Source organism: Gobius niger (genome assembly GCF_951799975.1).
Source record: "Gobius niger genome assembly, chromosome: 20".
Lineage (NCBI taxonomy): Eukaryota > Metazoa > Chordata > Actinopteri > Gobiiformes > Gobiidae > Gobius > Gobius niger.
In genome coordinates this window covers 27,145,177-27,159,721 of record NC_136871.1, presented here as the reverse complement: position 1 = coordinate 27,159,721, position 14,545 = coordinate 27,145,177, and the positions used below count along the sequence as shown (strand labels likewise).

Sequence of the window (14,545 nt, the reverse complement as noted above, 5' to 3'; positions counted from 1 at the left end):
ATAAACTAAAAACAGTATTTTAGTATACTTTACTGCGTGGACGTCGAAAGTGCCCCTAAGGTATTATTACACCTTACAATATAGTAGCCCTTTTTATCAGCTTAGGAAATCGACATGTTTCATTTTGTGTAACTATACTTGGATCGTGTAACTTTTCACGTAACTGTATTCAAATAGGGAAAACATGGAAGACCTTGGCCACTTCTAACTTCACCCCAGTTTGGAGCTATTGGAATATGTAAGATATGTTTTTACCCCATGGGACTATGGATGGAAATGACTTCTGAGCTCAATCCGGCATATTACAGCACTAGTTGTCTGTTCATTAACATGCATTGTCCCATTCAAATAAATGAATAAATGAAATTATTGTCATATTGTCTGCTTGTGACGGACGGTGTTTGTAGGTGGGGTTGAATGCTGGGGGAAGCTCCCATCTATTTTTGTTTGGAGGACTTCTTGGACCTTTCTAGTGCACTCCATGTACCTCCTTGAGGGGATTGACAATTGTTTTGAAAGTGATCATCTAAAAACACAATTTATTTGTAAAAAATGCTTTTTTCTTTGATCAACATATAGCTAAAACACTATGAAATGCATACATTTCACTGCATAAACTGTGTTTAAATCAACTGTCATAATTCTACACAAATTCTACTGCTTTTCAACTTCTTTTGAAATCTAAAATCCTTCCATGTACCCCTGCTTAGTGCTTGTGTACCCCCAGGGTGCCCGTACCTGGCTGGGAAACAATGGTTTAGATCATTGTAAGTGGTTTAAAATTGAGCTTGCATTGTTCATTTATTTTTGTAACCAGGGACTGCGGCTGGAAAAGCTATACAACTATCCCAGTGCAGTGTCCTGTGATCTGAATCCCCACATTTATGTCGTAAATTTAATGACAATTACGATTCTAAATTGTTCTGCCAGCCCTCGTCTAAACAGCTCATAGGACTAATATAGGTGAGATGTCTGTCTGAGAGCATGTGTGGAATTGCGTAAATCCCTGGGCGCTCTGTTAAAACATGGTTTGATTGACAGGTTGTTAGTGGCGAGGTGCGGTAAACATCGCCGACCCGCTGCCCGCTCCAAGGAAATGAAGCTCTGACTCAAAACAAGCCTGTCCCAAGACATTAGCACAAAACTAACGCCAAATGGTCATAGTTGTTCAATAATTAAGCGTGTTTTTGGATTATTTACATTACTTTTGAAATTGTTTTATATATTTCTTCTTAACTTTTTACAGATATTTATTTAACAATATATTATTATTTTTACACCATGTTTGGTTTTCTTGTTGCCAAAGTCTTTTGTGATTGATCTTAATAATAAAGACTATTGTCATTTTGGGGGGCACGCAGTGGTCTTAGAGTTAAAATAGATACAGTATTTCAGCATTTTCACTCAATAATCCCCAGTAATGCATAAAATACCTACACTCTACCCATACCACTAGGTGTCGCTATTTGCCTGACTATTTTGTACACAAGGCCTTTCTTTCCCTGACGTCACTGCCTGCTCTTTAAGACCTTGACAAATCTTTTAGAGCTGCACTAAACACACAGCCTAAATAAGTGATGCAGCTTCAATTCATAAAAAAACAAAAACAATTGAATGAATCACAATACGCAGTTTTCTGATAGGATTTGCAAATACAAATTAGGCATTGTGCCGGCTGCAAATGTCTACCGCTGGAGGTGAGCATCTATCAAAAGGAAGTCAGGAAAGGTCATCGTTGGAGTTCATCCTGATAATATGAAATAAAAAATGGGTCTTGCTTTGTCACGGCGGGGGGTGGGGCCAGTGGGGGGAGCTCTCTGCTCCGTTCGACTTTGTGTTTGACCTTTTTTGTGGAGGGAGAACTAATCCTTGAATATAATAGACTGTAAGATATGGAGAAATGACTGGGGCCTTATCTGGGTTGCCCTGGAGACCATCAGCGGCGCTGGCTCAGGGCTGCTGCAGTTATTAACCATCACAATTGTATCGTATGGAGGAGAAATACTTTGACTCCAGACTTCAGCGCGCTGGTTACTGCCCCATACTGTTCGGCATTGATGCTTTGAGAATACATATTATTTAGGAATCATTTTACAATGTGAATGCAAAAAGACAACAATAATGTAGGTGGTACAATATTCTTTTCATACAACACAAGTGTGTCCAAGTTGTCCTTTGTAATGCTTGCTGTAGTAAAAGATGAAATGAAGAGTGATTCTTGTATTAGTCTAGCACTTCATATTTTAGTCTACTCTAAAACTCCTGGAAATGTGTAAACTGTGCACAGTGAGTTTTATATTAAACCTAAATCACAAATCTAATTACAATTGCAAATAGTTATAATGCCAAATTGTGCCACTATAATGTGCTCTACATGAAGAGATTCCATCAGATTAAGCCTTTTTAGTCTTTTCCAGTCCTGGTTCAGTCCCAGTGCAGTCCTTTTAGGGGAACTTGGAAAGCCTAATATTTTCTTAAGTGTTACTCGATGTAGACGTTTGACTGTGCAAACACAGTGGATTTATTTATTTATATGTAATCATGTTTAGTCTATACAACTTCTAGAGGAATACTTACAGAGCATCTTGGTCGTCTACTGGCACTTTATATCTGTGTGCCCAACAAGGGTCTTTTAAACCTGCAATAAACAAAACGGATTGACAGAATTATTACATGCAACTTTGAGGATACAATTTATTATGACAGCTAAATAAAGCAAAAAGCTCAAGCAAAAAGGTCTTTAGAATGAACGTCATTTTAGTGCTTTTGACGTAATAAAAGTTCTGTCCAAACATGGTGCAAAATGGACATTTCCTAACAGTTCAGGCCTGCTGAGTTTGCTGGGCAGAACATATTGTGGCCAGCCATTGGCACATTTATTTCCTGAATTTGCAGATGCTGCCAGATTAGATTCAACATTATATTACTGTCCCTTGGTGGGAGACGCTGCATATTTAACTCTTCTACACTGTCAAATCCGACATAAAAGAAATAAGATGCGTGATAGCGCCACAAAGAAGCGGAACCTCAGATGGGCCGCGCTGATAACCCCACATAATGGAGAAGTGTGCGGCGCTCCGCTGTCTAAACAGCGCAATAAAGACTGAGCACACGCACATTTCACTTGTAAATAAAAAGCCAAAGCCCTAAGCCTTGTGTCTGCAGACTGCAGCCTCTCCTTCGTCTATCAATCTATCTATCTTTCAATCACTGCCAGATCTGCGCTGTAAATGATGCATGCCCCGCATTAGATGTATTTGTTGAGGGAGTTTGAAAAGGCGGCGATAATCTGGGAGGCAGAGATAAGGGATGCCATTTATTCAGCGCTACTTCGCAGCCTATTTCCCGGGCCGATCAGCGCCCATTCTCCGCGACACCTCCAGCAGCTCGCTGATAACGATTAGGCTATTTATTATCTTCACAAAGAACAAAGATTAGCCAGCGCCGATGAAAAATTACCCCAGGATGCCTTATAATCACGGGGGCCAAGGATCCAGCATTGGATTTCTCTCCTTTATTCCACTTTCAATCTGGCAGCGCGAGGAACGTCAATAAAGGCTCGAGCACATGGAATAAGAAGATCGACGCACGTTGGATGGAAATAATTCAAACTAACAACAACAACAACAACAACAATAATAATAATAACAACAATAATAACAATAATAATAATACTAATTATACTAATAATAACAATAATAATAATAATAACAATAATAACAATAATAATAATAATAATAATAATAATAATAATAATAATAATAATGTTATTTTATATCTTAATTCAGATTCTTTGGTCGTCCCGTGTGAGAATAAGAGCAGTAATGCGGCGGATTGAATGAACGTCAGCTCCTGAGATGGCAGTGGATGTTCTGGGCCGATAAGGCTTTATCTCAGGCCGGATCAAAAGGGCTCGCTCTCAAAGCGCGCGTGTGCGGCCATTATGATGCAGATGAGCGCAAATGCTGCTCCTTGTCCTGACACGAGCAGCCCTTTCTTCACCAGGCTCAGGGCTACAGTGAGTATGTAGTTTGTGCTGATGGTGTTAGACTTGATAAAGTGGGCTCAGCTGTAGGCCTTGTGAATCGGGCCAAAGGAAAACTAGCTGGCATGGCCCACGTACGATAGGAACGGATTAAATCGGCCTATCTCATCTAATCGTGCTAAATAATCTTACGGCCTTAAGTTGGTTCCTGGAAGTCCTGGCAGCAAATGTTGTTTTGACATTCTGGAAAGTCTTGTTTTAGAGCAGGGGTGTCAAACTCAAATACACAGTGGGCCAAAATGTACAACTTGAACAAAGTCTCGGGCCACCATTGAACAAATGAACCTTTTAATATGGACCCAACAAGATTTGCTTTAACATTGAAAATGGAACAAGTAACACTTATTACTATACAATATATAACTTAATAGTCCAGATATGCAAAATCTGAAAAAAATGTATAGGCTAATACCAGTGGGCCAGCTCGAGCAGTCATTTGGTATCGCCCGCGGGCCAGAGTTTGACACCTATGTTTTAAGTGTTAGTGACGCTGTGACACCTGTTTCTCATATTGCTCACATGTGATGAAAAACCCAGATTCGCTTGTGTCTAATGAATGGTGCGGCACTGTGTGAATACCTCGTGCAGTCTTTCTTTGAGTTCATCCGGGACCTCAGCAGCAATAAGACCAACTGCATCTCCTCTGCCCTCTCTTCTCTGTCAGTCCCTCTGCCTATAGGGGAAAGTTCATGCCCTCAGCTTTTCTTTATTTTCCGCTATAGAGGCGCGCTCACGTCTGGAGCGGCGTCAGGCAGGCGGCACGGACGCACGCACACGCACACGCACTCCCTTTCCAATCTCGTCTGTCAATCAGGCGCGCGAGGCTGCAGTGACAGAGCCGAGAAAACAAAGACACATAAATGACACTTTGCTCTTCTGCTAAACGACCAAGCCACTTGATGAAGTTTGATGAGGCTTTGTCTGAGGGACGCGCGCGCGTGCACCACCCTTTCTGATGCTTCACTCCAAATAAGATCTCACATCAGCGACAACAGTGTCAGTTACACTCCCTTTGTACCTCTATTAAAGATGACTTTGTCGCTGTCACAAACCTAAAACATTACGAGTGTCTTATCTTAATGATCAGATCTGATCATTTTCATCTATAGGCTATAATGATTTCAGTCACGTGACTTTTTCCTGATAGAAACCTTATGTTTCTATTGCTTGATTAATTATGTTTAGTGTTCTGTGTAGGTGTAAAAGACCTCAAATATTTGCTCCATGTAAGTATTTCTTTATGTAGAGACATTTAAAACATGTGGGAAAGTCATTTTAACCCTTGAAAGAAAACAATGTGCAACAGTTAAAATTGGTGTTTATTTTTACATGAATTATGGCATTGTTATTTTCACTGAAATAGGCCCCATAACGCACCCTCTGCTATGTTCAAGAAAGGATCATGAGATTGGGATCAGATATTAACAATCCTTGCTTAGATATTGTATTGCCCTTAAAGGAGCTATACCTGATTTATTCTATGGAATGAAATCTGTTTTGTCTTCCTTTAGTATATTGTAAACTCAGACTTTTGTGGAGGAAACACTGTAGATCTTATTATAAAGCATCTGTGTCTATTTCATGAACTTGGAGGCTAGTTTTCTTGCATTCTTGTGAACGTAACCCTGAAAAGTGACCCTGCAAGTAGTGAAATGTGCCTATAAACATGTCCCTGTTAAGAATTGGGATGCTACAAATATGTTTGGAAGATTAGGGATGAGTTTGTACCCCCAATCACATTTCAATTTAGTGGCTTCCTCTTTCACTGTTTGAAATGAAAAAAATCAGGTAAAGGGCCTTTAACCTTAATGTTCATCTTTAATTATCACAGAAGCAATGAAGAGTCATTCAATAATGGCACACTAACATTACATTATTTTATTTTTTTACATTTTCACACACATATATCCATCCAAACAGAAAAGCGTGATTTGCAGAGTTGCGATCCCATTGGCCGAGGCCAGGCCGAAGTGCAGGCTCCTCCCACGGGCTTGACAAGCGCCTGCCCCGCTGTCATCCGCAGCCACCGCGCAGTTACGTGTTGCTTTAACTCCCAGTGGACGGACCGGAGTCTGACAAAGCGCCACAGAGGAGCTCCGAGGACGCACATCACCAGAGACACAGCGAGGCGAGGCGTGTGGATGAGACTCGGGTCACTCAGGCACGTTTATCTTCTTCTTTCAGAGGAGTCCGGGTCATTTTGTTGTCGAGCTTTTTTCCATTTTGGGCGGAGGATGTTTGTCTTGCACAAGTCACTTGATCTGGACTGTTAGGGACTGTTACTTACACGAAGAGAGTAGCCGCACTACAGTTTTAAAATATTAACCTGATGTTTGCTTGTTGCAGGTTTCCAGTGACAGCCTCAAAAGGAAACGCTGGAATTAAAGTTGGAGACAGCATATCTCCGCGCTGAATGGACTCTGGCAGAAGTCTTGCAAAGGACTCGCTCGGTTTTCCCCTCGCTCTGTTGTGGATATCTCGGAGTTGACTTTATCCAGTCGCGGCTCCTCCAGAGTCATGGAGACGGAGCAGCCCCGGTGGATGCACCACCCCGCCGTGCTGAACGGACAGCACCCGGACTCCCATCACCCCGGCCTGGGACACAACTACATGGAGCCATCGACCCCTCTGCTGCCCCCGGATGAGGTGGATGTTTTTTTTAACCACCTGGACTCACAAGGAAACCCGTACTACCACAACTCAGCCCGGGCCCGAGTGTCCTACAACCCCGCGCACGGTGAGAGTCACGGGCTGCAGGTCAACAAATGTGCTTTAATGCTGTTAGTTTAACCATGGTTTAATGTCCAACAACGCGCTGTTTTATTACAGCAGAGTAACTATTAACATATGTCTTTTAACATATTAAGTACAATTAAGCAATAAAAATACATCTCAAATAGCGTTCACATAAAAGAGTGTTTTATGAGGATTGCTTGTAGAGCATTGTAATAATTTGTAGTGCTAGCTAACAAATCCTCATAATGTTGAACAGCACCATCGTAATTGCATTTTCTATTTACCAATTTTGGACTTTTAATTTAATGGACATGGATATAAGTTTGCTTAAAACATATGAATTTGTGCTGTGAACATTTTCAGGTTGTTCGTTTGTCGAAAATGCAAAAGAGCCTGAAGCTAACGGCTTCAAAATAACGCCTAACGAGCGGGTCTAATATTTACCTGAAGCCCTTAAGCTAACAAACTTACATGACAACCTATGGCTCAACAAACGGCATCTGAAATACTTGTTTTTTGAGTGTTTTTGTTTTTTTGTTTTTAGTGTAATAAATTAGGCTATATTCTGCGTGGCCAAAACAGCTAACGTCAATAAATCATCATTAAAAGCGAAAAAGAAAAAGAAAATGCATTGCTAGCGAACTCACCATGTGCTTCTTGGTTTTCGTTAGCCCGCCTGACAGGGGGCCAGGTTTGCCGACCCCATCTCTTGCACAGCCCGGGGATTTCGTGGCTGGACGGGGGCAAAGCGGCTCTCTCGGCCCATCACCACCATCACAATGCCTGGGCCGTGAGTCCGTTCAGCAAGCCGAGCCTGCACCACCCGGCGGGCTCTGCTTCCCCCGGGGGCCTCTCGGCGGTTTACCCGTGCGGAAGCAACTCCAACTCGGTGGCTGCATCGTCCCTCACCCCGCCGTCCCACACCAGTCCGCATCTGTACACCTTCCCCCCGACACCGCCCAAGGATGTTTCCCCGGACCCCGGAGCGGCTTCTCCGTCCTCATCCGCGGCTCGGATGGATGAGAAGGAGTCGCTGAAGTACCAGATCCAGGAGAGCATGAAGGTGGAGGGCTCCGGGTCACTGAGGGCGCACCAGCCCATACCCACGTACTCGCCCTACTCGCTCCCGACGCACGACTACGGCAGCCTGTTCAACGCGGGAAACCTGCTCGGAGCGTCGTTCTCCACCAAAAACAAGAACAAGACACGCTCCTGCACCGGTGACTACCCTATTTATTTTATTATTTTAAACTCCCTTTTTTTTTTATTACTGTTGATCTTAGATATTTAAATAGTGTGCTTTTATAGAGCCATATTCTTGGGTCAAGTATATCTTTCTATTTTTATTTTTCGGCCTATAAAGGAAGAAATAGTTCCATATTGTTTGTGCACGTTAACAGAATTATAAAGTTAAATCACTTATTTAGATATTTATTTTGTATCAATTGTTTATAATAAAAAAAATAACAATGTTCTTACTTTTAATTAACACCTGAAAATGCAAAATTATAATGGGCCAATGGCCATTATAAGCAATTGAAATGTACTAAGTTATTTATTGCTATTAATGTAAAATATATATTTAAAAATAATAATAATGTGATCAAAACATAGACCGTGAAAAATCAAGATCAAAATCAAGATTGACTTGGGCTATGCTGCAGTCAAACTAGTGAACATAAGACAGCAGTTCATTAAGAGAAACATACAACAGACAGGCTACATTGGATAAAAGTACTAAATTATAAAAACGCCACACTTAATAACAATATTAACCTAATGTAATTTCCTTCCGTGTGTATGCAGGCTACAGGCGATACAGGCGTCATTGACAGACATTTTTCTAATCCTCTTTTGTTCACCGTGACTGTGTAATTAGGCCCCGCAGAATGGGGCTCTGGATGTGGACCAGGGTGTGTGAAAAGGAAGAACCCTGCACTCAGAGCCAAAACCTCAGTATTTAAGCCCAGGCTGCTCCTCGGTTACACACAGGTCCTGATTGGTTATTCGGTTACACTACGCAAGATTTAGGGCCTTTATCTGGATTGAGATTGTGACACTGATAACATAAATGAGATATATCGACGTCATCTTTGTCATCTTTTTTTCCGATAAGGATGTGCTCATCATTGGATCTACAGTCCTGTGTGTCCAGCTTTTGCCTTGGCTCATACCTGGTTCAGTTCTGGTTTTAGTCTCATTTCAGAACTTGTTGGATCGTAGTTTATCCACTGGTGTCTTTTTTTTGTGTGCATGTTTTTATTTCATGCATTTTAATTAACTTTTAATTTGATCCAACACGACACTTATGTTTTTTGTGAACTATATCGCGTATATATATATATTTTCCTCCTAAGGATATTCTTTTAGCTAGTTATAATAGAGAGATGCCACTTTTCTTTCTGTATTGCAGTGTCACGTATCAGTCTGCTATTTAAAAGGTGTAATCCGACACTGCTTCTAAAAATCTATTCACTTTGTGTCTTTACTTTGGCTTTGACATGTTAATACTTTTACACTTACACATTCATTCTTTTGAAGGTGCCTTAACATAACAAACAAGGTTAATTTTATAACATATATATATATCCTAATGTATAGCATTGTCTAGCATTTTGCACGGTGAAGATTCTGTCAGCTTTCAATTATGTCCATTTGTTTAGATTATTAACGTATAATATTCAAACTGTGAAATATTTGCTGTAATAAGTTGTAAGCAACAAGAAAAGTATGGGTAGTATTTCAGTATATTTAGATGAATATCTTTCAAGTCAGTTGTCTTTGTTGATAACAACAATAGTTTTACACATTATCCAACAATCAGCAAGCAAATAAATTAGCCTCAGGACATGGATCTCCCGTCTTTTATATATTAGGCTATTTTATTTCTTCAGCTGTTGCAAAAAAAAAATGTGTTAGTGAGCCTTTCCTAAGACACAGATGTGTTTATACTGGTATTATGTATGTAATGTAAAAAAGTAGCAGGTCATTTGCCTGTGTTTTTGTCTAAGTTGGTGCTTATGTTTTTACCTTCTTTATTGTTACAGAGGGGCGCGAGTGTGTGAACTGCGGAGCCACCTCTACCCCCCTATGGAGGAGGGATAGCACAGGACACTACCTTTGTAACGCCTGCGGACTGTACCACAAAATGAACGGCCAAAACAGACCTCTCATCAAGCCCAAGCGCAGACTGGTAAGTGTGTGGGGTCCAAAAGTGGGTCTTATGAGACAAAATGAAAATAACCAAATGGTGCAAATATAGAAAAAAAAATATCCTGGGAAATTATGGAAGCTTGTAGATTTTGAGAGTAAAAGCCAGCGCACAATGACAAATGGTGAAAGAACCAACAGCATTATTTTCAATGAGAAAGAGCATACATAGGGTGCGTGTTCGGCCGTTCGACTCCGCACTGTGATTCAAAGCTGATGAACATTGCAGTGCCATGGCGTTTTGCATTTCTGCAGCGAACACAGAGAGTTCTCTGGTCTGTGACATACAGAAGGACCTCTGTAACTTAGTTGGGAGGGACGAGAGGTGCAGCAGAGGTAGAGAGAGCATTGTCAAAACTCAGTGCCTGCGGGTAAACTCTTGCCTGGTATCCAGAATGATACCCCTCTGTATATTTTATACTTGGGGAGTCGGGTCCGGGCGCTCGCTTTTGCTGTTGCTGTCAAACTTAAACGAGCCCGCGCAATCAGAAGCGGTTATTAGCTGTCACGTGGTGACCCGTCCAGATGCAGAAGTCCTCTCAATAACAATCTACACATGGGAGAGAGAAAGAGAGCTTTTTTCTAATCGGCGATAAATGACCAAAAACACACCGATTCTAGGTGAGTTTTGTGATTCATAACCTTGTTTGAATATTAATGCAAAAACGGGAATAACACTGCTGGTTGCCCTTCGCTGATTGGTTTACTCCACTTCCTGTTTGCTTGTGTATGTTGTGCTGTGGAAATCGAGTTGATGCTGACTCTTACCAGACTCAGTCGCTGGTACAGTGTTGGTATTTGCTCAGAACACCGAAAACAGAGCCACCATAGCCAGCTTTGCACAGCAAGGACTTATGACTTATTGTGATGAACTGACAAATCTCCTGTTAACAGCACTCCGTAGTTTGAGAATAGCAGCTAGCAGCAAAAATAAAATCATAAAAATAACACAGAGATGGAATTAGCAGAAATCCAAATGGTTGCTGGTTCTATTCCTGCTCTCACCACCAGTGCATGCTGTTCAGTCATTGGACAAAACATTTAACCCGCCTTGTCCCCAGTATCTGTACTGTACTGAATGAGTGCAGCCTCACATCAATCAGGGTGTGTGTGCAATGATTTCCCTCCACTACAACATGTACAATAGGGTCCTCTGGAGATTTAAAATCAAGGTTTAAAAAAAATCACGCTGTGAAAGGTTAAAGAAGTACACAGACAGTATTTAGCATAACAATATAAATATATGTATTGAGAGACCATTTACTATTTTTTGGTTTGGACTTTAGGCCTGGGACTTTAACTTTGGACTTAGACTTGAATGGAATAAAGGGAGAATTAAATGTATGCAATGTATGAAAATAAAGAAATGCTTTGTTTGTAGCAAAACAAAACAAAAACATGGTAGTAAATAAAAAGAGAGGAGTTGGTGACCGAGAGCAGCAGATACAATCTCAGGAAACATATATTTTCTCAATCAGTTTCCAGCAATTGTGTTTAGCCGTTCACCCCTGACTCCTTTAGCTCATGGCGCTAGCCGAGTGCTGCTGGTGTTATCATTATTAGCACTACTTCTGATGGTGTCAATGATAGGGCCACTACTGCAGGGCACACCACTAGATCTACGTGCTTTGGTGCTCAATTAGCTTCATAAGCAGTTATACAATCATGATATATCATTGCAATGAGATCATTCTTTTCATACACATGGACAGGTCAAATGTGCATCATCTAATCGACTGCCAAATCGTGTCTTTCAGAACTATAGAGACCAAAAAGGCTTGTAAATCTTTATATTAAGGTTTCTTAAATCCACTGCTGTTGATGTAATTCATTCATAGTATAGTAGTATAGTATACGCAATGTGTTTGGAGTTGCCTCTGTCACATGTTTGTGTTCATTGCAGACTTCGTCAGCATTACCTGCATATATGCGATGCGCGAGCGTGGAATCTAAATTCCTCCGTGAAAAAGTGTCATGTTACGTGTGAAACTGTATACAGTACACGAGCGAGCGCGCATGGAGCCGTGCGTATATCAGTCCGATGTTCCGTGCGCCTGGAGCTCGGTGGCTGTCGTAGTGCTTCAGTCGTTTCCTCTCCGGATATCTGACCCGTCCAGATAAAGTACCCGAGGCAGCGCTGCTTCCTCTGCGGCCTCCCCCAAAACAGACCCGGCCGCAGCTGCGATTTAGCTGCGCTCCAGCCCCGGCGTAACGCTGGAACGCTATGTGAGCAAAAGAATCAGGGAAAGTGTGCTCAAGACAAAACCCACGATGCAAGCTAAATAATGATTCAAAATGTGTATTCATGAGTAGACTACTGGAAATATGTTAAAGAAATGTAATCAAATCTACAAACCCTATTGTAGTTCTTTTGAATAGGGATAAACAATACAGGTGCTATAGATTATTTTATTTACTGCACACAGATGTTTAATTTTTCCAGCATGAATATCCATATAAGGTGTAACTATCAAAAAAGTGTGTCCCCTGTTGCATATATTAGCTGACATGGTGCTTCAAAGCAAATAGATTGCGAGTTTGCGAGCCACTGGGGCCAGGACTCCTCTGAAGTCTCAATGGGACTTTCTGGGTTAGATAATGGTTAAAAATAACCCTTCATGCTTCACAACAGCAAATCAATGCTACCATCACATTTATCCAGGCTTGGGACTAGTCCACATGATTTTTATCTGCTAATCCTAATAACTATATTCATTCCTCTCTCCACAGTCCGCGGCACGCAGAGCGGGGACGTGTTGTGCGAACTGTCAGACGACAACCACCACTCTCTGGAGACGCAACGCTAACGGAGACCCCGTGTGCAACGCCTGCGGACTCTACTACAAACTGCACAATGTGAGTGAAACCGTTAGCTTTACTGCCAATCCTACCCCACACAGAGAATCAAAATCACTCACACTTTTCAAATCACATTTATCGTATCGTGAGATTAATACTTACCCATCACAGTGAGATTTGAATATAGTAAAAACTCAGGGTCAAACAGGAGGGCGTATGTACGAGGGCAGGTTGGCCTGACAGATTGTTCCATGGATGTTTTCTTTCTTACGGTCTTATTGTTTCGGTGTGAGGCAAAATCCCCTTGAGAATCACAATGGTGGGACTTTTTCTAAGTGGAACTCCGTAAGAAAGAATAGCGCCCATGAGTCTGCAGCCACGGTTCACAAACAGTAGGTCTGGACACAGAAGCGGGGTGTGGGAGATTTTTTTTTTTATGTTTCATTTTTAACTCCAAACTCTCCAAAAAGCTACAATACATTTTGTGAAAGTCATAGTAGCATAATTTTTTTTTAAAGGCTGTCTTAGAGCGGCAGACGAGTTTGGGCCGCAGCATTTCTTGTGTATTAATTTGCGCTTCATTACTGTGAATCAGGGTTGTTGTTTTTTTAAATGATCAATGACTGAGAGCTTATAAACTACAAAGATAATCGTAATGTTTATCAGAGAATCCTCGGTTATTTCCCCCATAATTGTGCGCTCCTCTAATCCCCTCGCTTGCCTCTCCCCGTCGCAGGTGAACAGACCGCTGACCATGAAAAAGGAGGGGATCCAAACCCGCAACCGCAAAATGTCCAACAAGTCCAAGAAGTCCAAGCGCAGCGGCAGCGTCGGCGACAGCTACGAGGACTTCTCCAAATCCATGCACCAACACCACCACCACCACCACCACCACGACAAGAGCTCCCCCTTCGGCTCGCTGGCGGGACACGTGTCTATGGGCCACCACCACCTCGCCTCCCCGTTCGCCCACACCGGACACATGCTGCCCACGCCCACCCCCATACACCCAACATTCGGACACCACTCCAACATGGTGACGGCCATGGGGTGAGGGGAAAATGAAATGAAAACAAGTCCCCGGGACAGATAAGGACACGCCTCGAAAAGACTGGGTGCAGAGTTACAGAGGCTTGTGCGGCATCGAGGGCGAAGTGCATCCCCAGAGGAAGCTATACTCCTGGCTAATGCTAATGTATGGTGGTAATTGACATTGAGTAGGTGAGCGGGTCAGTATGGGACAGTTTGGGTCAGTGACGAGCAAAGGAGCTTGTGTTTCAATGAGATCTTGATTGGTGATGGTGTCGGTACAGTTTCTAAATAAGAAATAACTTTGAGAGAAAACAGTCGAAAGATTAAGAAATGGTTGGAAGGTGGCGTAGAGGTTGGCGATCTCACAGGAAGACTGGTTTGATTCCCCGACTCTGTGGGGCATTTTATGTACGTAATACTTTTTCTGAACAACCACTTTTTCTCCTTAAGTTCTTCCTTACATTGATCGATCTCGAGTTTCGATTCTCTTTTATTTTTCCTTAATAAAGATTGATTCATGTAGTTGATGTATGAACCTCAGCTCGAAGTATAGCAAACGCTTTCATTTAAGCCACACAAATCTTCCATTGTCTCAAAGAAAAGGCTGTAAACCTGACGATTATTAAGTCCCATGAGGATTATCGAGATTGACCAAAGTTGGGATCGCGATTTCGACGGGTAAATTTCGATTCATTGTCCAGCCCTATTTCCAGTGATTTGTAG

The 14,545-nt window shown here is 41.9% G+C and overlaps 1 protein-coding gene across 1 annotated transcript; it reads left to right on the top strand.

Moving 5' to 3' along the window:
- Positions 1-6,179: 6,179 nt before the first annotated feature.
- Positions 6,180-14,247, top strand: gata2b (GATA binding protein 2b). Its single transcript, XM_079578989.1, has 5 exons — positions 6,180-6,782; positions 7,453-8,001; positions 9,829-9,974; positions 12,722-12,847; positions 13,527-14,247. Exons 1-5 carry the CDS (start codon positions 6,563-6,565, stop codon positions 13,842-13,844), a joined length of 1,359 nt encoding a protein of 452 aa, XP_079435115.1. The 5' UTR covers positions 6,180-6,562; the 3' UTR covers positions 13,845-14,247.
- Positions 14,248-14,545: the final 298 nt, after the last annotated feature.